Here is a 25,088-nt window from a genome sequence, read left to right on the forward strand (position 1 = left end):
CCCACACATCCTTTCCATAATTTTCAAGGCATGGCTGTAAGATGGCTCTTGCCACAGCCATTATATAGTGGAGGAGACTGAGCCCAGACCGGTCTGCCCGTGGACTGGTTCTTCTTAGTTTAACCCACTGCTTCTGCTCCAAGTAGCAGCATTTTTTCATTCCTTTCCTTTGTTCCATCTTGGCAGAAGCTATACAAAGTGAGTCCTGAAGAGTGACCCATGCCAAGCCATCCTGGGGAGGGCATCCTTCCAAGAGAAGAAATCATCAAAGAGGAGGGGTCCCCGGGCTGGGAAGGGAAAGGCTTTCTCAAAGCTGATCTTATCTCTCCCCTGTCAATGTCCTGGGTTACATGAGCCTCCCAGGGGTGACGCTGATGACCCTGCTGAAGAAAGGTAACGTCTGGGCCAATCGATGGGGATGGGTCTGTGGGGATCCCGTTACCTTCTTGTCCTGGGCATGGGAGGGGAAGTGGGAGAGGGGGCTGGGGACCTGGTGGTTGGAGGGAGGGTTCCAGGCCCAGGACAAGTAAAGGCTGGGCTTCAGGGCTGTAGGTGGGCTGTCGCATTTCCTTTCCTTCACCCAAGACAGAATAGGCTAGGGCCCAGTAGGGTGGAGGCCCTGCCAAAAAAAAAAAAAAAAAAGGCTCAAGGTGATGGACAAATAGATACCCAGTTTGTTGAAGCTTTTGTTATCAGTGGAACCCACCAAGCCTGTGGGCTGGGATCTGGAGCTGTGAGACAGGGCAACAGGGGTGACCCTCTGTGCAACTGGGCTGGCAGGCCTGATTGAGGGTGCTGAGTAACAGGCGGGAGGGTTTCAATTACATGAACATTTCTTAAGCTTGTTCAGTCTGTAGCCCACCTGTGCCCTTGCTGGTACAAACAGCCCTTTCAGCCACCTGAGCCACCTGTTGGTGGGGGCCCCTCCTTGAACTTCACACATGCTCTCTCTCCTCCTGCTCCTCTGTCTGTTTCTGTCCCTCCCTCTGTCTCTCTCTCCCTCTCTCTCACACACACCTGCTGTCATTCTCTTCCTGCAAAGTTCCCCATCCCCTCACCCCTTCCAACCATGGGAAAAGTTGGCAAAAGTGACAGAGAAAGTGGATGTATCTTGAAATCACAAGGAAGCCCATTACCGATGCTCTCTTGCACGGATTTTCCTGGGGTGGGCTGGCTGGAATCGCAGCACTTAGCTCAGGGTCTTGCCTGCTGTGCAAACTTGACAAGCGTGCTGATTCTACTATAGACTGCAACCCTCACCCCATCCCTGGATCACAGGCCTGGTTCCCGGGGACTTGCTGCCAGGAAGAAGGTCTAATATGGGTCCCTTTGTGTGCCTGAGCCTAGCAGAGTGCCTGGCACAGGAGGCCCAGGGCTGGTGTGAGAGATACAGGGACAAGTCTGTGTGTATGGGCATGGAGCCTCCAAAGTGATGAAACCCCTGCAGTCTTCACCTCCCCAGTAAACTCAGGTGCCCTGATGGAGCATCTACACGTTCTCTGGCATCCTTGTCCTTCCCCACTGCCTCTGCGCAACCCCGGCCTGCCCCCTTACCTCCTGCTCAGCCTGAGTCCTCATCTATCAATTCACAGCTGTGAATGCCCAGTTGGCATCTATTTCAGATGAAAGGGATGCAAATGGCATATTTAGGAGAAGCAATGTCTGGCTTTGCCCTGAACTTAAGCAAATAAGAAAGAAAGGCCCCCTGGGAAGAATTAAGACAGGGCATGATGGAACTTCCCGGAGAAGTTGTTGTTCAGTTGCTAAGTCGAGTGCAACTCTTCGTGACCCCCCTGAAATCAGCATGCCAGACTTCCCAGTCCCTCACTATCTCCCAGAGTATCCTCCAACTCACGTCCATTGAGTTGATGATGCCATCCAACCATCTCATCCTCTGTCATCCCCTTCATCTCCTGCCCTCAATCTTTCCCAGCATCAGGGTCTTTTCCACTGAGTGTGCCCCTCGCATCAGGTGACCAAAGTATTGGAGCTTCAGCTTCAGCATCAGTTCTTCCAATGAATATTCAAGGTTGATTTCCCATAGGATTGACTGGTTTAATCTGCTTGCAGTCCAAGGGACTCTCAAGAGTCTTCTCCACAATTCGAAAGCATCAATTCTTTGGCGCTCAGCCTTCTTCATGTTCCAACTCTCACATCAGTAGATGACTAGTGGAAAAACCATAGCTTTGACTGTACAGACCTTTGTTGGCAAAGTGATGTCTCTGCTTTTAATATGCAGTCTAGGTTTGTCATAGCTTTTCTTGATAAGAGAATATTGTATATCTTGATGGGGTATGGATTACCTTGGTTTATGCATTGATCAAAAATTTTCAGACTGTACACAGAGCATCTATTTATCTCACTCTATGTAAATTAAATATTAAATCCTGATTCAAAGCATCTTAGAAGATCCAGGGATCCACTCTTCTCCACCTGACCATGTGGGCCAGGGGTTTCTCCTGGTTATTAACTCTGGGAGGGAGGAAGGATCCAGGTACAGATTGTCACGGAGGGCAGGCAGCTTGGGTCTAGGATGCTCATGAGCTGAGTGCTCCCGGGGAGTTGGGCTTTACATCAGCACAGCCCCGAGCACCAGGTCCTTCCCACAGCCAAGAGGCTCTAGGTCACGGAGAATCACACCTTGAGCCAGCAGAGCACTCTGGAGATGGGATGCTGCCCCAGGTGGCTACACAGCTGGGGGATGTGCAGTTTGGACTTGGCAGCAGGTGCCCAAAGTTCACATCCATGGCTGTTTACTTCAGGCCATGCTGAGAATAGGGCGGCTGGGCTTCCCAGTGCAGGCTGGTGGCCTCTTTCATGAACTGTCTGGACTTCACCTTGGATCCAGTCCACTCCTGTTTTCTGCCAGGAGGCAGGTATTAGGTTACTGAGGAGAAACTGAGGCCAGGTAGGAGTCACCTCTGGGACCTGCTCCTGTCATTTCCGTTTAGCTCAGCTCTAGAGCGGGGAGGTGGGAGTACTCGCAGCCCCCCGTACCACTGTCTCAGAGCCTCAGGACACTGCTCCTCACAAGGCTCTGTGCTATGCGGGACGGGCCAGCATCGCCAGGCAGGATCAAAGCTGACACAGAGACCGGCCTTTGGGTCCCGCAGGCATAGAGTGTCAGAGGGGGCCAGCTTTCCTGATTGCCCTTAAACGATGCCAGGTGTGAGAGCCTCATGCCAGGAGAAGCTGAGCCATCCTTGGCCGAGCTGAACGCCAGCTGCCAAAGGCCCCTAAGGAAGCCATGAATCTGGAGCATGGCCCCTTTCTGAGAGGCCTCACTGAGTGGGACAAAGAAAACGACTTCCCCGCTGCCTTGTAAAATATCATCCGGGCAACTTTTTTGCATTGATCAGAACTGATCTGGCTTCTGAATGCAGTCTTTCCCATCCTCTGCATGCCGGCCAGTCTCAGGCATCACTGTTCTGTTAGGATACACAGCTTTGAGTATGTGCCTCTACCCAGCTTTCCGGTCATCTCTGAGCTATGTGTATTTCAGGGTAGGTCAATGGGCCTCCATTTTTTCCCACCCCCACAGTATGCCTGAGGACTTTCAAACCTTTCCTTAGCAAACTCAAGGTCTTGTGATGCCTGAGACTGTCACCCAAAGAAGGGAAGTTGCCCACCCTGGGCCCTTTGGGCAGGATGTGTTAGAATTTAACAGGTTACTGTAACTTTCAGAGGCACTCCTGGGGTAGAGTGAGGCAGGACCCTGCCTCCACCTTCTTATAGTTGGAAATGACTGGTAAATGTCATTGGTCACATACAGTTCAGGCTCTTAGTAAAAAATCTTTTTTTTTTTTTAAATTTATGGTACTTGTGTCCAGTATTTTTGCCTGGAGAATCCCATGGATGAGGAGCCTGGCAGGCTAAAGTCCATGGCGTTGCAAAGAGTCAGACACAATGGAAGCGACTTAGCATGCACGCATACACATATCCAACTCTTAGCATGTTAGGTTTCAACTGTTAACTAGAAGCCTGGGGTTCCTGCAATGAAAGCTTGACTGGGACCAAGTTCCACTGAGTGGGACCCAACTACTGATGGTTTTGCCGGTCAGCCATGCCAAGGCCAAGGGTCTTTGGATCCCACTGAGAAAGGCTTTCAGCTTTCCCCATGTGTCTGGGTGGTTATCTATACCCTACTTTCACCCCTCAGGTCATTTATCAGGATCCATTTGCCTCCACTGTGCACCATGGCCTCCTTTCCACTTCTGGAGGGTCAAACGGAGCCAGCAAGGAAGACGCACAGGGTGGGAGTGGCAACACCATGGCAGAGTTTCACCCACTGGTCTTGTAACCCCAGGCTCAGGGCGCTCGGACAGTCAGTTGAATATTCGGACAGCCCCAAGGAGAGCCTTTAGGTGCTACACACTTGAACTTAACCCTCAAATACCAGAAGATTCTGGGGAGACACTGAAGTCTGTTCAGTGACTGTTGAATCACTAATCACATAGATGATTTAGTGGCCCACGTAAGCCTGGAGAAAAAGAGTCCAATGCCTTTTTCTTGCTCTTCAGCCCTGGAAGGTCAGTCTGCAGTCAAATTGCAACCACAAATGTCCAGAGATCTCCCTCCAGCCCCTTAGAGTGTAATGATCCCAGGTGACCCCATATCCTGACTCATCACCATTCCCACGTTGACATTTCCATACATTTTTATGGGAAGTTAACAATTTAAAGTGAAGTCAGAACACAAGAAGGGAGATAAGATTTACAAAGGATACAAGGGAGGAAGAGTAAGAAAAGAGAGGAAGAGAAGAGAGAGGTCAAATCGTAGGAGAGCAGTGACAGAGAAGAAGACGAAGAGGAAGAGAATTACCTGGGGATGTGGGAAGCAAGAGGAAACTGCCCAGAGGTACTCACGTGTTGTGGAGCACACACCAGCCACAGTGGGGGTCGCCCGAGCCAAGGCACTCGCTGCAGCTCTGATACTGACCACAGGACTCCACAGGGACTCTGGTGAGCTAGGGCAGGACCACAGGAGAGGCAGAGGTCAAGATTTTGTAGAACAGCCTGTAGTCTACCAGGAATTGATGTTATCTCGTCGGGGGTATCATCTAAGACTGTGCAGTAGCAGGTAGGGGCCTAGAACCCCAGATCCGAAAGGGACCTGGAGGGATTGTATTTGAGCAGATGGCTGCATAAGCATTGGTTATTTTCTTAGAAGTCCCTGGGAATAGACGCCAAAGAATTTATATCACATTGTTATCAAAGATATTTATATCCTGTACATTTAAATTTCCCCACGATCCAAACCCTCAAATAGCGCTACAAACATGCAATTCATCACACATTTCTCTCTTATCAATGTAATCACCATAGATGCTTCTTCTTTCTCCATTCATGTTTCTCTTTCACCCCCCTTCCCAGACCTTCTCCTTCAAGTTTCATCATTTTTGTGGTTCCGGAGAGCATTGCACCCAAATCCAGTACCTTCCTCTCTCTCTGTAACAAGGTGTAATCCGCTCGCTTCATGCTATCATCTGCCCACGCTCTTTCTCATAATGTTGGCCAACTGGCTGGCAGAGTTGTTCACTCTGGTGCTTTTAAAGAGCAGCTGTTGCTATTTCTCTTCCTACCCACATTCTTTTCATGACTAGAGGCTTCCTCTCCAACCCCAAAACTTTATCTTCACTTTCACCAGCCGCTTGGTAATGTAAAATGTTCCACATGACATTTCTGTTTAGCCCAAATGCTTCTATTTCCTGCATCCCCATAAAGATCTGTTGAATTTCTTTGTTCTCCAACATAGCTTTGCCCCAATGTCTTCTGACATGATTTCTCAGGGCCTGAGAGATAGGAGGTACTTAATAATGATACACAGGATCAAATCTTAATAATGATACACAGGATCAAATCTTAATAATGATACACAGGATCAAATGGAATTTTAATTTTCATCCTAGAGCCTTGGTCTTTCTTCTCCACTTTTACCAGTTTCTTCTTTACAAAAAGGTCCTATTTTTTGGTAATCATTCTTTTCCATTTGGGATACCTTTTTATCTCGGTGGAGGACTTCTTCCCTAATCTTTCAGCTTGAGCTAAAAGAATTTGATGTGCTTATCCTTTTTTTTTTTTCAAACTTTGTATTTTGTATTAGGGTATAGGCAATTATGGGCTTCCCAGGTGGAGATAGTGGTAAAGAACCTACCTACCAATGCAGGAGACATAAGAGACTCAGGTTTGATCCCTGGGTTGGGAAGATCTCCTGGAGGAGGGCACGGCAACCCACTCCTGAATTCTTGCTTGGAGAATCCCATGAACAGAGGAGCCTAGTGGGCTACAGTCCATGGGGTCACAGAGAGTTGGACTCGACTAAAGCGACTTAGCATGCATGTACACAGAGGCGATTATATCACAGCATTAACAATGTTGTGATGGCTTCAGGTGAACAGCACAGGAGCTCAGCCTTCCATATACATGAATCCACATATATCCATTTTCCCCTAAACTCCCGTCCCATCCAGGCTGGTTATCCTTTTTAATTTCTTGCCATCAGACAGTAGACATGGTGAGGGATAAATCACCTGACCTGGCTGAGCCTCTGTGCTTTATGAGCAAATGCAGAGGCTGTGTGTTCCCTGCTGCTTCATGGGACATCTGCCTCCATAAAATTATGTAGCACTTGGCAGGGGCTACTTGTAACTCACGCACAGGCGAACTGGCACCAGAGTCTGCTCAATTAGTCTCAGAATTCTTTTGGAATTAATAATTCATTAATTGTTACTTTCCAATCCCACATGATTTCTTTTTCTTTTCTACTTTAATTTTCTTCCTCCCTTTATGTATCTTTCCTGTTTTCTCACATGTCCGTTGGGCAATCTTAATGACCACCATGTGTGTTCACTTCTTCCAAGGTACCTTTTAGCTTCCTGCTCTTGTACAGATTTGCCCTGGGCCTTGGTGGACCTTTCTCCACACTCTCAGATATCTTTTTGCATATTTGGAAGTTTATCTTTCCTTCTATGACCTCTCATGCCATCAGCCTGGGCTGTGCCTCAGCTCCGTGTACATACAGCCTTTCCATTTTCATAATTGATCCTGACAATCAGCCTCTTACAAATTACACCCCTGACTCTACACACAGCCAGGAACTGACCTGCTTCCTGTTGCCTCTTTCATTTCCTTACCTACCCATTAAATGGGCATAACACTGGTCATGTAAGCATATGAATAACGGTACCCAGACCGAAGCACATGGACTCCTAGGAATTCACAAGTGGTAACGAGATCCACAGCTATTCTTAATATTTCCAAAAGCCCAATGGAAATTGGATTGTTGCTGATTTCTGTTTGTGTGCATACTCTGTGATGTATTTGCCATATTAAAAATAGGAAATATATTATTACTTAATAAATACAGTTGGTTTAGTAGGCAAAAATCTTTCAAAACTGGATGTCTAGTGATGAAAAAAGTAATAAAGGGGACCAGAGATGATGAAAGTTGGTAACATAAGCACAAAATAATGTTTTCATATGTTCCAGCTGCTTGTCTAGCACTCCATATTTTGCACAGGCTTAAAGAGGAAATCACGGCTTGCTCAATCAAAAGCATTTTCTTGGTCTAAACTTAATTAATATCCTCCTTGGTTTCTCCCAGGGACATGGTCTGTAATCTGTCTCAGATGGCCATGCCATGGGATTCTGGGGTGTACAACACATGAAGCCAGCTGCTTGCTGAGTCTGATCTCCTCCAAAGCCTTTATATTCACATTTCTAAAAAACATCTTGCAACCGGTATTTAATAATATCACTACCCGGAATTGTTAGATAGCATCACCGATTCAATGCACATGAGTTTGAGCAAACTCTGGGATATAGTGAAGGACAGGGAGGCCTGGCATGCTAAAGTTCTTGGGGTTGCCATGAATCAGACATGACTTAGCGACTGAACAACAAAACCACCATTTGGAATTGTAAAGCCTCTCCTCTGTTGATTTTAAACAAGAGTCATTTACGTTTGGTTGGAAAGAGTGTATGAGCCTTTGGAGCTGGGTTCAAATCCTGGTTTCACTATTTACTGGCAATGAGATCTTATTGTCTCTGAGTCCCATTTTTTCCCGTATCTTTCAACATGGAGATAAAGATCCCCATCAATTCACAGAGCCCCCATCAATTTTGGACACTACTGAATGACTAACACTTTCACTTCCTTTCACTTTATGAATGATCAAACACATCATAAGCGAAAGTTTTTATTACTGTCATCTTTGTCATCAGTAGTGTTAGTTGCTCAGTCGTGTCCAACTCTTTGCAACCCCATGGACTGTGTGTAGCCTGCCAGGCTCCTCCATCCATGGGATTCTCCAGGCAAGAATACTGGAGTGGGTTGCCATTTCCTCCTTCAGGGGATCTTCCCCACCCAGGGATTGAACTCAGGTCTCTGGCATTGCAGGCAATTTATTTACCCTCTGAGCTATCAGGGAAGCCCAAGCTTGGGGCGGGGAGGGGGGGGGTGTCTAAGTAAAAGTACACAGTAACAGCATGGATCACAAGTCCCTTGAAAGTCTACGATCTGACAGGTTAGTAGTTCTAATTCCCCAGCCAGTTACAGGATGGTGAAAGAGATCAGAAAAGCCGACCGAGAAAGGAAAGTTGTCATTAATACTCACTCTTTACCACCCTGTCACTTTACTTCTTCCTCCCCCATCACCCCAAAACTGCCCTGACAGCCTTCCTAGGCCTCATGAACTTGGCGAGGAGTTTAATGCCAAGAAGAACTTCCTCCTTGAACTGTGATGTTTGCTCCTAAACCATCCGTTGCTTCATCGTGGCCCAGCTTCCGGGATTTATTCTACCATCTATTATATCCATTAGGAACTTTTTTTTTGCTTTTCATCAGGGCAATCCCTGTAGAAGGAAGTCCTGGGAAGTTATTATGCTACCTAACTTCCTTTCACCTTTTCTTAGAGGCTCTTTCTACCTGTATGTTCAGTCATTTGTTATTACTCTTCTGAATTTTACCTAGGTTTTCTCCATTCTCCTCCAAGAACGGATGCTAAAATGGGAGAACCACCAGGACTCGGACAGTCCACATAGAAGAGCTGCCATTATTTAAAAGCTGAGTGCCACCTCCCTTCGCCTTTGCAGGACTTTCCCAAAGAAAGCCAGGCTCAGAGAAACGTCCAAAGTCCCACTTTCAGGCAGTATTCTCCAGCATGACCACCTCTCCAAGGGGGACCCCATAACTCCCAATCTACATCATTGCTTTGCCTCACTCCCCACCCCATGTAATCTGGACAGCATCAGAAATTTGCCTGACACTTTAAATAGCTTTTGAAAATTAGATTTAGCCCACCATCTATCTGTGTACCCTAACGGCTCTGGCTACTGGCCACACCTTGCTAGAAAGCTGCACAGGTGGTCGACAGATTTGGAGTCACCTTGGCGCTAGGATTCTCTCTCCCCAGATATGCAACTTCTCCACCTGTGCCTGACACCGAACAAAGCTGCCTCTCCCATCCCCCATCTCCACTCCTCTCCTGACCCTGGAACACAAACCACTCCAGATGCAGAGCCACGATTAATTAAAAGCACCCCACGCTGATTAAAGTCTTCAGCTACAGTGCCAGGCATGCTAATTAACCGAGTGAGGGAATTCAGACCACAGGAAGAGGTGAAAAAAGAAAGTCATGGAGAGGGGCTTCTGCTTGGAGAACAAGTCAGATAGCAACGTGACATATCTAGAGATGAGTGGACCCTAGAGGTGGATGGTCTCAGAGACCACAGACGAGAGAGGGCTGTCTCCCCTGGCCTCTGGACTCTAGGACAGGTGCTGACTTAGAGGTGAAATTGCCCCCTCGTTGCTTCTAGAGACAGGAGCACCACACCCCACCAGCCACTGCCTCTCAGGACCTTGGTCTGTGTCTACACCATGCTGGGAGAGAGTGGGGCTCCTGGGGTGGAAGGAGGGGCAGTCTTCCTGACCCATTCTGTCAGCTTTAGGCAAAAACCTATTGGGCAGTTTGGCAGTTCCTCAAAAAACTAAACTTAGAATTTATCATACTATCTAGTAATTCTACTTCTGGGTACATATTCCCAAAGAATTGAAAGCAGGGACTTGAACTTATACACCAATATTCATAGCAACATTATTCACTATAGCCTGAAGGTAGATACCCAAGTACCCATGGACAGATGAATGGATACTGAAATGGATAAAAAAAAAAATGAATGGATAAATAAAATGTGGAATATACACACAATTAAACATTATTCAGCCTCAGAAAGGAAGGAAATTCAGACTACAGCATGGATGAACCTTAAAAACATTATTCTAAGTGAAATAAGTCAGTCACAAAAAGACAAATATTGCATGATGCCACTTATATGAGATCCAGAATAGTCAAATCCATAGAGACAGAAAATAAAAAGTGGCTGCCAGGGGCTGAGGGAAAGGGAATGGGGAGTTAGTATTTAATAGGCAGTTTGAGCGGAGAAGGCAATGGCAACCCACTCCAGTACTCTCGCCTGGAAAATCCCAAGGGCAGAGGAGCCTGGTAGGCTGCAGTCCATGGGGTCGCTAAGAGTCAGACACGACTGAACGACTTCACTTTCACTTTTCACTTTCTTGCATTGGAGAAGGAAATGGCAACCCACTCCAGTGTTCTTCCCTGGAGAATCCCAGGGACAGGGGAGCCTGCTAGGCTGCCATCTATGTGGTTGCACAGAGTTGGACACGACTGAAGTGACTTAGCAGCAGCAGCAGGCAGTTTGGGAAGAAAGGGTTGTAGCACAAGAAGAATGCACTTGATGCTACCAAACACCTAAAATGGATAAGATGGCAAATTTATGTGAGGTGTATTTTACCCTAATGAAAAATTTTAAAAAACACTATTGGCTGGATATAAGAACACCTATTTCCTGCCTAGGAGCCTGGATCAAGGGGGAGAAGCTTTCTGTTAGTAGACTGATAATAAATTCATATGCATGAAATATTCTGAGATCCTTGAGTGAAAAGATAGGCATCATTATTCAATTTAATCTCAAATGGACAAAAGAATTTGGGATGAATGTCTCTTATCGTGTATTGTCATGTAAGTGGACCTGTCACTCTCAAGCTCTGCACCTCTGTTTCCTGATTTGGAAAAATAATGTCTTAGTCTTGTTCCATCCAGAACTATGCTTCACATCTCACCCCTTCCAAGAGGCACAGGGGAGAGGTTTAGAATTCACACACTTTCTGTGTGGTCAAATGGCCCCTGGTTTTATCAAATTGTCCTCAAATTCAGCCTCTGCCTCAGCATTTCTCATCCCTAATTATGACCAGGAGCATCTGCATGCTCATCTCTATCTCCCCTCCATGACCTTCCTGGGAATCACAATGGTTTGCTCTATCCTTTGACCACCAAGGTAAACTTCCCTAAATAATACAGTGTAGTTGTGTCTGCTTTGAAACTATGCTCAATAGACTCATCATCTTTTATCTGTCCAGCCCCATGAACAAGACCATGAAGTTACAAAACAATGACCCAGGATAGGAAGACAAGGAGTGACTGACAGCAGAGCAAAGGAGCCCACACAGGAGTTCAATTCATGACCTTGGTCTTTATCAGCTTCTTCACTCTAATCAATGGAACCTATTCTCTGCTGGGCCTGGGGCCTGGGTGTGCTCTTGGCAGTTGGAGGAATTTTCGCAGTTGCCTTGAGTTCTGGCCCCTACAGCCCAGCCCCTGTCTGGTTTCCCTGATATTCTGAAAGATGCTTTCCTCCAGCAGTAGGGTCCCACTCTGCCTGTTACCGTTAACTTTCCAAAGGGTGCCTGCTGTTCTGCTGATTACATTCAAGAATGTTCCATACATAGAGCATCCAGTCTGTGTGTATACCTCTAATTTGTTTAAGCATTTGACATTCCGGTCTAAATGTGAGTTATTGCTCCATCTCTCCTCTTATAATTGGATGCTAATGCTACAGTAGATACACTGAGCCTGATGGTGGGAGTTAATTTAAATGTCCAAAGGCTTTGTAAGTACCCAATTTCCTTCAAAATTGTCAAAAAAGAAAAAAATGAGGCAAGATGATGCATTAAGAAACTCCGAGAGGCTGCTGTGAGCTGTCAACCTGTGGGGATGCTGTGCATGGTCCACCGTCCCCTGTGCTGTTCCGTCTCCTGTCCCCAGGCAAAGGAAGGAGAGTTGGGGACAGTCCGTCCTTGTGTAGAAAATTATTAACTCAGCAATACGTATGGGTGTTAGCATCATGGTCTCGGGAAAGCCTAAGTACTTCCTTTGGTGGCCTGTGATTGCCTCTCCAGGCTTTGTTTCTGCTGTCATGGAGCTATGAAGGGGTTTTGCAGAGCCCTGTCTCCCCTTGATGGCCTCTAAGCCCCTCACTGCCAGGACATGAACTTGTGGTGGCTGAGCACTGGTCCAGGAAGCTGTGTTTATTTCCTGTCACTCCAGGTGCCTGGAACACAGTCACTCATATCCTCTTTGCTTAGAAAGTGAAAGTCACTCAGTCGTGTCCACGTCCGACTCTTTGCAACCCCATGGACTATACAGTCCATGGAATTCTCCAGGGCAGAATACTGGAGTGGGTAGCCTTTCCCTTCTCCAGGGGATCTTCCAAACCCAGGGATTGAACCCAGGTCTCCCGCATTGCAGGCAGATTCTTTACCAGCTGAGCCACCAGGGAAGCCAAGTACCTTTGCTCAGAGGTGGCAGGTATTTCTCCACTTGGCAGACTGGCAAGAGAGGCTGGGGTCAGAAGGCTGGCCACAGGCTCTGGCAGACTGTGTTCTGAGGCCCAACTCTTTACTTCCCTAAAGTAGCCTCTGACACCCTCATGCTTATTCCTACCTGACCTCATGGTGAATGGAGAGGTGGAGTGTTCTTCCCACCCTTTGACCTTGGGCTTGGCCTCAGGACTGAATCTGGCCCAGGGGATGGCAGCAAGCACAGGGCAAAGGTTTGAGATATGCCCATGTGCTTGGTCTTGCCCTCCATGCTTCTGCCACTGCCATGAAGAGAGCTTCCCCAGGTAGCCGCTTCCTCTTCTGCAAAATGAACCCATGTGGAGAGACCTGAACTCAACCCCCAGAAAGGAAAGGAATCCAGCTGCTGTGGCAGCTTCAAGCAGAACTGCCTCACTTAGCCTAGATCAGCTGATGTGCAAAGGATCTGCAGGTCTGTGAGAATGAGAATCAATGCTTACTGTTATATGCTACTGAGTTTGGGGGTGGTTTGTTACACAGCGTTTTGGGGACAATAGCTGACTGATACACAGGTCTGATACGCAGAAAGAAAGTCACACCTGGGTGCAAAGGTGTGAAGGGGAGAGGCTGAATGGGGAGGGGTAAGGTGGCAATGTGGTACAGGTAGTTTCAATCCTGAGCACCAGACAGGTCTACCTAAACACTCAGGTTATATGCATTTGGTACCATGTGGGAGAGATTATTAAAAACTGGGACCAACTTGACAAATGAATCTTCCTAGTATATCCTGTGCTGACCAAACTCTCTATGACCATAGATCTGTAGACCTCAGGGAGGCACGGGCCCTGAGCAAAATGCCTGAAAAGACTCTGGACAGAGACTATGGCTCTGCAGAGGTGGAGAGCTGACTGGAAGCATGGATGCTTGCAGGACCCTCTGTTCTGACCTCCTGGTGGCTCCAGTGCCAGGAAATGATTTTATCTACTTGGCAGTAATAAAAGCTCCTCAGGAATAATTTGCCTTGAACTTTGCAATTTCTTCTGCTTGCCTTCCGGCCAGCGGGCTCATTCAGCAGGGGCCTCACTTACTTGAGAGCAGACTGATGCCCAGGATCAAGGGCATCGTCACCACTGTCCCCACCTGCCTCTCGGCAGGGGGTTCTGGGGTCAAGTTCGTTCATAAATACTCATAACTAGCAAGGATGACAGCCCCAGAGCACGAGGCTTGGGGGGCTGAAGTCCCAAGCTCTCATCCCTTCTGGGTGTCTGGGTGACCTTGGACAAACCCTCTCCCTTCCTTATGCCTCCCTGGTCTTGTTTTCAGATCGGAGGACCCAGGCCTCCTCTACCTCAGAGAATCCGTCACAAAATACTACTAATACAAATAGTCTGGGAAGCTCTTTGCAAATAAAAAGTAGCAGATGTTGTGGAGGGCTGCAATTTGCTGCTATTAATAAGTATAAATGCCTAATAGGAAGCCAGTTTGCTCTGGGAACTCGGACAGCCAAGGAGCGAGCTTGACGCCGGAATCATCAACATATGCTGCTCCTCATTAGCAAATGGCAGTAGCTGGGCCAGGAGCGCTCCGCGCAATTTCTGCAGCCTTGAGAAATTACCCGACCCTCGCGCCTCCTGGTGTGGGCTGAGCCACAATGGCCTGCCTTCTCTTCAGCCAGACCCCTCACCAAGCGAGGAGCCATCCCTTTCCCTGCTGCACAGATGGAAAAGCCACAACCCAGAGAGGCTGAGCAGCTTGCCCAAGGTCACACAGCAGGGCGGCGGCCAAGGTGGAAACTGAAATGAAGCCGGGGCAGCCTGCATCCGGCCAGCACATACCCATTGCCTGCACACAGGTCAGGGCACTGAGAAACCACTAGTCTCCCCACCGAACCCAGGTTCCAGGGTTGAGAATTCCATAGCATTGGAGGCTGCTGACTGTAAATGAGGAAGGTTTGGCTGAATTCAGGGGCCAAGGGGCCCCTTCACGGGGGCAAAGAGGTCTATCATTGACTAGGCACCCTAAAAAGAGGCCAACAGCAGGTCTCAGCAAACCCTCCTTTTCCAGGTAGGTCCCTTGGCTCCTTTTAAGCATGGTTGGAGAGGACAACAGAGTTTGGAATCCTTTCTCTCAGAGCCAAGTAGAAGCAGAGATTTGGGGGAAAGGCAAACCTGGATTTGAATCCTGGATCCGCCACTTCCTGTATGACTTGGACAATTTACTTAACCTCTTTGAGTCTCCTTTCCCTTATCTAGGGATGAGAGGGAGCACCCTGAAGGGTTGTTTTGGGGATGCATTGAGATGACAGATACAAACAAGTTAGTGCAATGTCAAGAACTACTCTTCCAGCATTCTTCTCAGGTGAAATGCCCCCCTGAGGGGTAGTGCAAAGTCATCTTTAGCCCACCACACTTGGTTCTCAGCTCAGGCACAGCAAATGAGAATTAATGAGCAAGAGAGTGAAGGCTTCCATTCACGAATGAATGAAGAAATGAACGTGGTTCCTGTCAAGCTCCTACATATCCCAAGGACCCCATAGAGATCAATGACTTGACAGTCTTGGTTACCCTCCCCTCAAATCTATAATTTCTGGATTATTGCCACAAGTTTGTCGCTTTGAGTAAAGGTCAAATTCTTGGCCCTCTCTGGGCTCTCATTCACAATGAGCTCAGGAGACCCTGCAAGGTGGACCAATCCGGTGCATCTGATAGAGGAGATGGGCAGTCAGCACACCCACGTCCTGCCCAGAAAGACCCCGCACCCAACATGTGAGTGCAAAGTTACCCAGGATTGGAGGGGTGTTTCACAGGGTTAATAACAGAAGGGGGGTGTTCTTGTTGTTCTGTCTCTAAGTCATGTGTGACTATTTGTGACCCCATGGACTGCAGCATGCCAAGATTCCCTGTCCTTCACTATCTCGCAGAGCTTGTTCAAACTCAGGTCCATTGAGGCAGTAACGTCAGCCAACAATCTCCTCCTCTATCGCCCCTTCTCCTCCTGTCTTCAGTCTTTCCCAGCACCAGGGTCTTTTCCAATGAGTCGGCTCTGAGCATCAGGTGGCCAAAGAAGGGGGACAGCCAAAAACAACCTAGCTGCCAGTCCCCTCACTTTTTCAGGTGAAGCTCAGCTGCTGCAGGGTTTGTCCAGGGCCACATGGCTACCAACATTACCCTTTGACACCCCCCTAGATACAGGCTCCTGCCCCAGACATCTGCTCATGACCTAGCGCTAGGATCAGGGATGAAGGAGGAGGCAGAGCCCCGGACCCACACCCAAGGAGAGAGGAATGTGAACCTCTCTCCCCATCCCACCCCTGAGGGCAGCAGGTGGGAAGGAGCCTTTGTCCTGGGATCAAAGTGCTGCTCCGGGTCCAGCCATCTTTCATCGGGCTCCTCCGCAGACAGACCATGGCCCCATCCAAGCGGGGACGGGGGACCTGCTGGTGTGAGTTTCCCAAACTCAGCCTGCTCAAGGAGGGGCCTTTGTTCCTGCAGTCAAGAAGGGGATGGAGGAGGGGCTGGCACGGTGACACCTTTATCCAGGCCTGATTGCTGAGCCAAGTGAATTCTGAGGCATATGCCGAGACCCTCTGGCTCGCTGGCACAGCTCTTTGTGGGAAGTGGCAGGGCAGACCTCCTCCACCCAGCACCCAGCCTCCACTCTAACTGCCTTCTGTCGAGGGCAGTGCTGGTAGCATCTCCAGAAAAGGTCTGACTGTTCAGCCCAAGAGTGGCTGTGGGCAAATCACACGCTGATGTGAATGAGTGCACAGTGGCCCAAGCGTGTATGCCCAGACACATGTGCCTGGTAACAAGGGTGGTGTTTGCACGCATCTACGGGCAGAGGTTCTCTGGACCATGGGAGCAGCTTTGCAAACCAATACGGCTGTTCTTGCAGAACCCCTTTCTGGTGAGGTGGCTCCTTTGGACAGCAGACAAACATCTTCCTTCAAAACAAGGAATTCGACCCTGGGAAAAATCATGGTGTCCAGATGAAAGGAAACTGATACCCTTCATCAGGGAGCCTTTGAGGTCCCATGACCATCACGTCCCTTCTCACACAGCCAGGTGCTACTGGCTTAGGAAGGAGACAGAGACCACAGATGCCCCAAAGAAACCCATATCCCCTTTCTCCACTCTCACTGCCCGCCTCTGTGTAGCCAACGAACTCTCCCAGACCTACGTGAGCTCCCCTTGTGAGGTCAGGAGTCAGTTTGCTGCTGGGGGAAGTGGAGGGGGTCCTCTGATGTCTGAGTTATCCTTGGATGTGCATCATCTTTGCCCACACGGGCAAATGTGACCTTTTCATTAAGAGATGCTGCCCTGAGGGGGTTTTCCAGAGTTCTTCAAATATGAAAGGACAGCAGCTAAAATGCCAGCGTTTTCAAGGGGTTTTATGCTTTGTACACTGTCGGGGGGCGGGGGATTTCGATTAGTAAAACCTTTTTGAGGAGTCATTTTGTAGTTATTACCAAAATCTAAAATGACCCAGCAAGTCTTCCTCTTAGAATCTTTCTTATAGAAATACTAGCACCTGCATACAGGTGCAAGGCTTCTCTGGTGGCTCAGACGGTAAAGAGCCCACCTGCAATGTGGGAGCCCTGGCTTCTCTCCTGGGTTGGGAGGATCCCCTGGAGAAGGAAATAGTAATCCACTCCAGCATTCTTGCCTGGAGAATCCCGATGGATGGAGGGAGCCTGGTGGGCTGCAGTCCATGGGGTCGCAAAGAGTTGGACATGACTGAGCAATTAAACACACACACACGCAGTTGCATGGCTGTGGACAATCACCGTGGCTTTGTATGTGATAACGACTATTCACAAAGACCCTAAAATGTTCATCCTTAGGGGACATCCATACTCTGATATAAAGTATGTTTGCATCATTCATATGGAAAGATATTCACGACCCATCAATCTTTGAGCTAAAAAAGCAAGTGACATAAACAACAAGGATTTACTGTATAGCACAGGAAACTATTCATTATTTTGTAATAAATGAGAATAGAAAAGAATCAATAAAGGAATATATATATATACACAGATATATATATATATATATATATATATATATATATATATATATATGAAGCACTTTGTTGTACACCTGAAACCAAACACAATATTGCAAATCAACTACATGAGCATGCTAAATAGCTTCAGTCATGTCCAACTCTTGTGACCCAAGGACTGTAGCCTGCCAGGCTCCTGTGTCCATGGGATTCTTCAGGCAAGAATACTGGAGTGAGCTGCCATTTCCTTCTCCAGGGGATCTTCCTGACCCAGGGATCGAACCCTTGTCTTTTATGTCTCCTGAATTGGCAGGTGAGTTCTTTACCACTAGCGCCACCTGGGAAGCCCCCAAATCAACTATACTTCAATTTATAAAAACAAGTTACAGGAAAAGTATATTAAGACTCAATATTTACTTTTAAGAGACAACTCTGTATTTCTAATACAGACATATTTTGGGGCAGAGAATTACATCTGGAGTGATAGTAAAACTTCTAACAGTGGTCAGCTCTGAAAAGTGCATTTTTCACAGACAGGGCATAACTAGAAAATTTTCAGCTTAGCAAATTAAAATAATTTTCAAAAGATGTTTTAAACGTTAGTCTTTTAAACCCAATTAATTAGCTCCAAATATATTTTAGGGTCAAAGTCACTATTTTTTCTTTGTACTCATTGATTTCTCACATTTGGGAACTAGGAAAAGGATCCACAACTGATTGGTCTGTACCTTTTGGCTGTCTCACAATAACCAGCACCTAGACATCTACGTACCCTGAGTCATAGACGAGCCTTCTCCTTGGAACATTCACTAGCTCATATTGAGTGCAGGGGGCATTTCTGAGAAGGTAGCTGGTCACTGAGCAAGCTCATATGCTCACCCAGAAGACCCCCACATGAAAACTACTTCATCCCCACCCAACACAGAGAGGCTCCATTGCTCCATGGGTATACTGAGCAAGGGGCACCTCTGCCTGTGGTCCCCATGAGTTCAGACTCCATCACACACTTCCATTTGGGTCAGCTTAGCTTCCATGAAGAGGCATCCCGATGTGGTGGAGCATCTCAGGGTTAGGGGTCCTGAAACCTGGGCCCTAGACTCTGACTTGCTATGAGATTATGGTCAAGGGTCCTTGCTTCTCAAGGGTCCTTGCTCCTCAGGGGTCCTTGCTTCTCAGGCTCTCAGTTTCCAGACATGTTGATTCTTATCGTCCTTTCTAGCTGGAAGAGTCCATCAGAGTTAAAGGCTAGAAAAGCCTCCAGGAATTTCATTCCAATATCTTTCCCCATTTTATTCCATCCTGACAACTTTGAATAATAGGCAGGTTCAGAGCTGCCCCTTCTCTAGTTCGTATGATCTTGAATCAGTTATGACATCAACCTGAAATATATGTTGCATTATTGTTGTTGTCTAGTCGCTAAGTCACATCTGACTCTTTTGTGACCCCATGGATGGTAGCCCGCCAAGCTCCTCTGTCCATGGGATTTCTCAGACAAGAATACTGGAGTGGGTTGCCATTTCCTCCTCCAGGGGACCTTCCCGACCCAGGGATTGAACCCACGTCACCTGCATTGGCAGCTGGACTATTTACCACTGAGCCACAGGGAAGCTACTTTGCCTTATTACCAGAAAGAAAACGACTGCAGCTTGTGATCATCAACTGCAAAAGCACCAGGGTTTATTATTACCATTTCTATCTATTATTAATATAAACAATTGTGGGTGAGTAAGGGGCCTCAACGCTCAGGAGTGGTGGCTGCACCAAGTCCAGCCTGATAGGAAGGGAAAGCACAGGCTTTCCGACCCTGATTTAGGCTCAAATCCTGGCTCAGCCACCTGTCAAATGAGTGACCTGGGAACAGTTACTTTATGTCTCTGAGCCTCAGTTTCCTCGTGCATAATGGAAATAAACAATGTGTTCTGCTGTTAGATGACAGTTAGATTCCAGCACGCAGTAAGTACTTAGCAACATCATCCTCACAAGCTTCACGTATTTGAGGCAGCAGAGCCGGGGAGGTAAGGCAGGGTCTCGCACTCGCATCTGCCAGGAGCTGACCCCGTTGGACTATAGCTGTGGGTCAGCTGGTTTCCATTAGGAGGTTCATTGTCCAGGGGTGGGTAGGGTTGGGGCGGGGTGGATAGCGCATTCATTTCACATTGCATGCAGCTGGGGACTCTGATGTACATCAGACTAAGACTTGGAGTAGATCTCTGCTTCTGAAATGAGAAGCGGCTGGTCAGGGCTATATTTAGATGGGACTCAGCGAGGTCAAATATAATTGCTGTCCCGGGATGGGGGTGGGAGGAGGAGGTGTCTGATTCTGGCCTGCGGGTGCCCATTCTCAGAGGACATGTGGCTGGGGGATGGCCTGGAGCCTCAGCCACTCTGTTCTTGTCCATCCAGGGCTCTGTTACAGGAACCAATGGCCCTCAACATCCAAATGCCACTGCCAACAACAGATGAGCTCGGTGGGTGGAGCACCTGGGGGAGGAGTCTAGGAGTGGAGAGCCCATCGGGGCAGGGGGTTACCTGGGGAGCCAACAGCACAGCCGTTAGGACCTGGGCTTTGCAACCTCAGGACTTGCCACTCTGACTCTAGCTCTGCCACTTAATAGCTTGGCACTTCACATTTTCCAGCTTCACAAAGGTTATGCTGATTAAATAATACAATACACGTAGAACACTCCACACAGGTCCTGGAGCGTCCATACCAAATAAGTGGCCGCTATCAGGACAGTGATGACAGGCACGGCCGGCTTGCCTTTAGGGTTTGCTTCTCCTTCTGAAACAGACAACGTTCTCCTAAATGTAAAGTTCAGCTTTGAAGGTTTCCAGATGTGCCTTTGTAGTAGTGGAACATTTCTGCCCTTGTTTACTTTACAAGCAGTGTGGGGAAGGAGTTTGAACTTGAGAGATGTTGTGCTGGGACTTCAGGATCTGTCTTATTCCTGATGCCTCCAACTTCACTGAGGGAGCCCTGTGGTTCTGGGGTTTAGTTCTACAGCCAGCTCAGAACTTCCCAGCCAGGCCCCTGCCTCCTCTTTTTCTCTCTCCTGCTTTTCTGATAGCTGTTCCTCTGCCTTTGAAGAGCAGATGGCAGGAAGAGGAGGAAAAACATCCCAATGAATCAACTGTATTGCGCACAGCACCCAGGAAAAGTGAGATGAAGCTAGGCAGACCTTCTAACTCTTACAGGAAAAGAGGTCAGGGTTCTCTGCAGCATCAGTACATTCAGTTTCTCCCCTGACCTCTGCACAAAGGTGGACTCAAAACTTGGCTGTGGGGCTGGGACAGGACACCGAGCTGGCTCTTGGCCAAGCACAAGCGGCCATGCTGTGTGCTGGCATGTGGGTCTGCTGGTTGGCAGGGCACGTCTGGCAGGCCCGAGTTGGGCAGAGAGGCCCAGCGTGGTGGTGTTGGCACAGTGTCCAGCAGATGCTGCTGTGACAGGGACATGAGGATGAGGCCTCCAGACACGATTAGACACAGGGCGTTTGCTGAGTTTGCAAATGAACCCGCAAGACCGCAGGACTGACGCAGCAGCCAGGAAACAAAATGTGACCATTTAGGGCAGGTAGCATGCCGCGAGCGGAATCCCCAATTTACAAAAGCTTTTCTCCTCCATTAAGCTTGCTTGGGATGCTGCTGTGAATGTAGCCTGACCTGGATGGGAGTCTGGGGGATGTGGGGAGCTGCTTTTGGTTCTAAGACTTCCTTGGCAAGCTCCCTGTGGCACCATTTGCTGAGGGTGGACATCCTCCAGAAAGCTTTGCCTCAACAAGAGAAGCAGGGTATGTGATACGTGCTTGGGAAGAGGGGCAGGTGGGGAGATGGGGTCTAGGTCAAGTGGCTCAAACTGAGATGTATATCTCAATCATGCTTGGACCAAGCTCAGATCAGCAAAATCAGAATTTCCAGAAGCCAAGCATCTGTGTTTTTCTCAAAGCATTATATTCCTTCCCTTATCCCTCAGCAATGACCCGGATGATGGGCTGGGTTTGGGACACCTGGCTTTGGCCATGGGAGAAGGGGAGCTGGGAACTAAGGATGATGTATTTTTGCCCTGAGTCTGAGAGACATGGAAGATCAAAGGCTCCCAGGGCACAGAGACAGGCAGACTGGGCATCACATAACATTAGACCCTCACACTTGGCTTTGCAATTTATAAAGCAATCCCATTGCATGATTGTGTGTGGCCCCTACTGCAACCTGGCGAGACAGCCAGGTCAGCAATGACAGTCTCCACTTTACAGCTGAGGTTGGAGGAGGTTAATGACTTGTTCAAGGTCACATAGCCAGGGAGTGGCAGAGCTGGGCTTTTCAGAGTCCATTACCTCCAGGACCAGTCAACCTCCCTTCTCCACTGCAATTCCCTCTCTTGCAGGTGCCGAGTGGTCATAACTCCCTCCTGAGGAGCAGCACCAACTGCCTGAGCCAGCTCCGAACATCATGGAAATGGATGAAGGCAGAATTGGGCTGGAAGGTCTCATTTAAATATCTCTGAGAATTGCTCTCTGGCCGCCTTGTTTCCATGGCAAGATCTGTGTCAACAGACAAGACTCCCATCTCCAAATAAGGCTTCTCTCATCTCAGGCTGGGCGGGATGCGAGACCATCGCTCAGTGTGCCACGGTGTCACCCTGGCAGAAGTAAGAGGGTATGGTGTGCCTGAAGTCGGGAGACTTTACCAATTATGGAATTGTTTCACTGGCTCCGGGGACTGCAGACTTCAGAACTGGCTCATGTCCTGGGGCAGCTGCTCCCCAAGGGCTCAGTCATAAATCCACGTCCTGTCTGGGGGCCCAGGGGTGTGGTCTGGGGGGCATGGAGCAGCCTGAACCCGCAGACTGGCCAATACATCCAGATAAGCTGAACTCCACTCCGCTGGCAGCATGGCAGGACCAGGTGAGCAGCCTATTCCCACCTGGAGTTGCTCTCAGTTGCTTAGTTGTGGTCCTAGAGATCTGAAGATCACTGGGCTGGTTTTCCTAGGCTGAGCTCTGAGCGATCTTCCCCAGCTGTGCTGGGGAATAAGCCTGACCCTGCAGGTTCTCTATAGATTGTGCAGTCTGGGAGGGTCCATCCTGGTCTTCTGTGCTGCTCAGCTGGTCCTGTCAACTCAGCTTCTTCAACACAGGGCAGGTGCAGCAAAAACCAGATACCCACAGGCATCCTTGCCAGCACATGCTTTAACAATCCACCTTTTTTGCAGTTGAAGAGGAGGGCATTGGAGGCAGAAAAGTTGATGAGAAAGCTCCCTCACGGGGGTCCCCTGCAATCTCTGCAAGAGCCCTGGCCCCCATGTCCTGTTCACTTAGGCTCAGCAAAGCCTGGAGGGTCTCCCACCTTGGTGACTCTCTGTCCATGGCTCCTTCAAGGAGTAAAGAGAATATGAAAGTGTTGCAAAGGAGAGCACCATGTTTGAAAAAGAAAGGCTGGGGCAGAACGAAGATTGGCACTAGTAATGCCACAGGAGGAAGCAATGAGCTACCCCCGCCCCGGTTGGCTCCTCCCACCTTGACATCACCCCCACCCCCACCCCATGTGATTCTCTCTCTTTCTCCCTTTCACTGTCTCAGAAACTGCTAGGCAGGATCACTCACTCATCCTGCCATATAAATGAGGTCTCCTTGGAGGTGGCTGCTGGAGGCTTGATCCCAGGGGCAGAGTAGGGGCAGGAGTGAGAGCCCTGTGTTCCCAAAGACCCCAGGAATGGGGGGACCCTGCCTGACCACAGCCTCCACCTTTGGAACCCACTTTTTCTCCCATCTGCTCCTCCCTGTCTCCTGTGACCAGACCTCCAAGGACTCTCACATGCATGACTGCATGAGCTAAAGCTGTGACTTGTTGGGATGCTTGGAACAACTACCCACCCCCACCCAGAGCACAGCTCCAAGAAAATCCACAGGGAGGAGAGAAAGGTAACTATAAATGCAAGGTTCGGCAGCTGAAACCTAATACAAGGAGCCAGGAATCCCAGCACTGGGTGAGACCTTCAGGCCACCTAATCCTGTCTTCTGTTGGATGCAAGCATCCTGCACAGCTAGTTACTCAATACGTTTGCCAGTTATACCCCATCCAAACGGCAAATGATAAGAGTTGTTCACATCATTAAATGTAATCAGACGTGACTTATGAAAGAGTTTGACGCAGTATTAAACCATGCTTATCTCTACTGGGGCCCTAATTTGTTGCTCGTGTACCATGATAATCTACTCATAATTACAAAAACAAAGGACTGGGAGCATTCCTTATGTTCTTGGTTCCTCAGCCTTTTAAAGAGGCCTCTCCTCTGTCCCTAGCAGACAGATATCAAGACCCTTCTGAGTGCAGGGCGTGGGCTAGACACCTGTGGAATGAGCTGAGTTCTCCAAGGTCCTTCTGCCAATCTGGACTCCTTGAAGTCTTTGCACCTGGGTCTTGGGTCTTCTCCCTACAGTGGATGGTGGTCCAGAGGGAGATGAAAACCCAGACCTGTGCATGGATGTCTGTAGCAGCTTTATTCATAATTGCCAACACTTGGAGGCAACCAAGATGTCCTTTAGTAAGTGAATGGATAAATAAGCTGTGGTATATCCAGACAACAGAATATTATCCACTGCTAAAAATAAGCGAGTTATCAAGCCATGAAAAGACATGAAAGAAGCTTAAGCGTAATTTGCCAAGTGAAAGAAGCCAACCTGAAAATCTACATATTGTGTGATTCCAACTGTATAGCTTCCGGAAAAGGCAAAATAACAGAGATACTAAAAAGATCAATAGTAGCCAAGAGCCAGTGGGGAGGGCAGGATGAATAGGTGGGGCCCTGGGGGTTTTTAGGGCAGTGTAAGTATTCTGTAGGGTACTATCATGGTGGTCACATGTCATTCTACATTTGTCAAGACCCACAGAATGTACAAGAGTGAACCCTGATGTAAACTCTGGACTTTGAGTGATAATGATGTGTTAATGTAGGTTCATTGATCGTAACAAATACACCACTCTGCTGGGGGATGTTGATTATCAGGAGGCTTTAGGCAGGGAGAGGAGAGCAGGGGGTGAATGGGGACTCTGTGTACTTTCTCCTTAATTTTATTGTGAACCTACAATGGCTCTAAAAATTAAAGTCTATTTTTTAAAAAAACATACTATGCTAGGAAAAGAGGCAACATATTGTCCCTCTGTCATTTTAAAAAGAATGTGTTCCTATTTTCCCCTACTCTTACACAGCTGAATATGACACGCCCAGGGGGATATGGGGAGGGGGGCAGAAGGAGAAATGCTATGACCAGAGCCATCCGGAAGCGCCACCGGCTGAGGGACCTGGTACAAAGAGCCAGGGAAGGGGTGATGTGGCTGTGATGCCCTGTGACGGGCCGGAACAGAAGACGCTTGCTAAGCGGAGCCTGACAGTGGACATGGACTCACCTTCTCCCTCTCCTGGGCTTC

The 25,088-nt window shown here is 48.4% G+C and overlaps 1 protein-coding gene across 3 annotated transcripts in view; it reads right to left on the reverse strand.

The window, feature by feature from the left end:
- The window catches only part of PLXNA4 (plexin A4), a 481,037-nt gene that overhangs the window by 108,100 nt on the left and 347,849 nt on the right, over positions 1–25,088 (reverse strand). For all 3 annotated transcript variants that reach the window (XM_006047726.4, XM_025291543.3, XM_025291544.3), the window contains one exon: positions 4,866–4,966. In XM_006047726.4, coding sequence (XP_006047788.2) covers positions 4,866–4,966 — 101 coding nt within the window. The remainder of the gene's footprint in view (positions 1–4,865; positions 4,967–25,088) is intronic.

The sequence above is a fragment of the Bubalus bubalis genome, chromosome 8, assembly GCF_019923935.1.
Source record: "Bubalus bubalis isolate 160015118507 breed Murrah chromosome 8, NDDB_SH_1, whole genome shotgun sequence".
NCBI classification, from domain to species: Eukaryota; Metazoa; Chordata; class Mammalia; order Artiodactyla; family Bovidae; genus Bubalus; species Bubalus bubalis.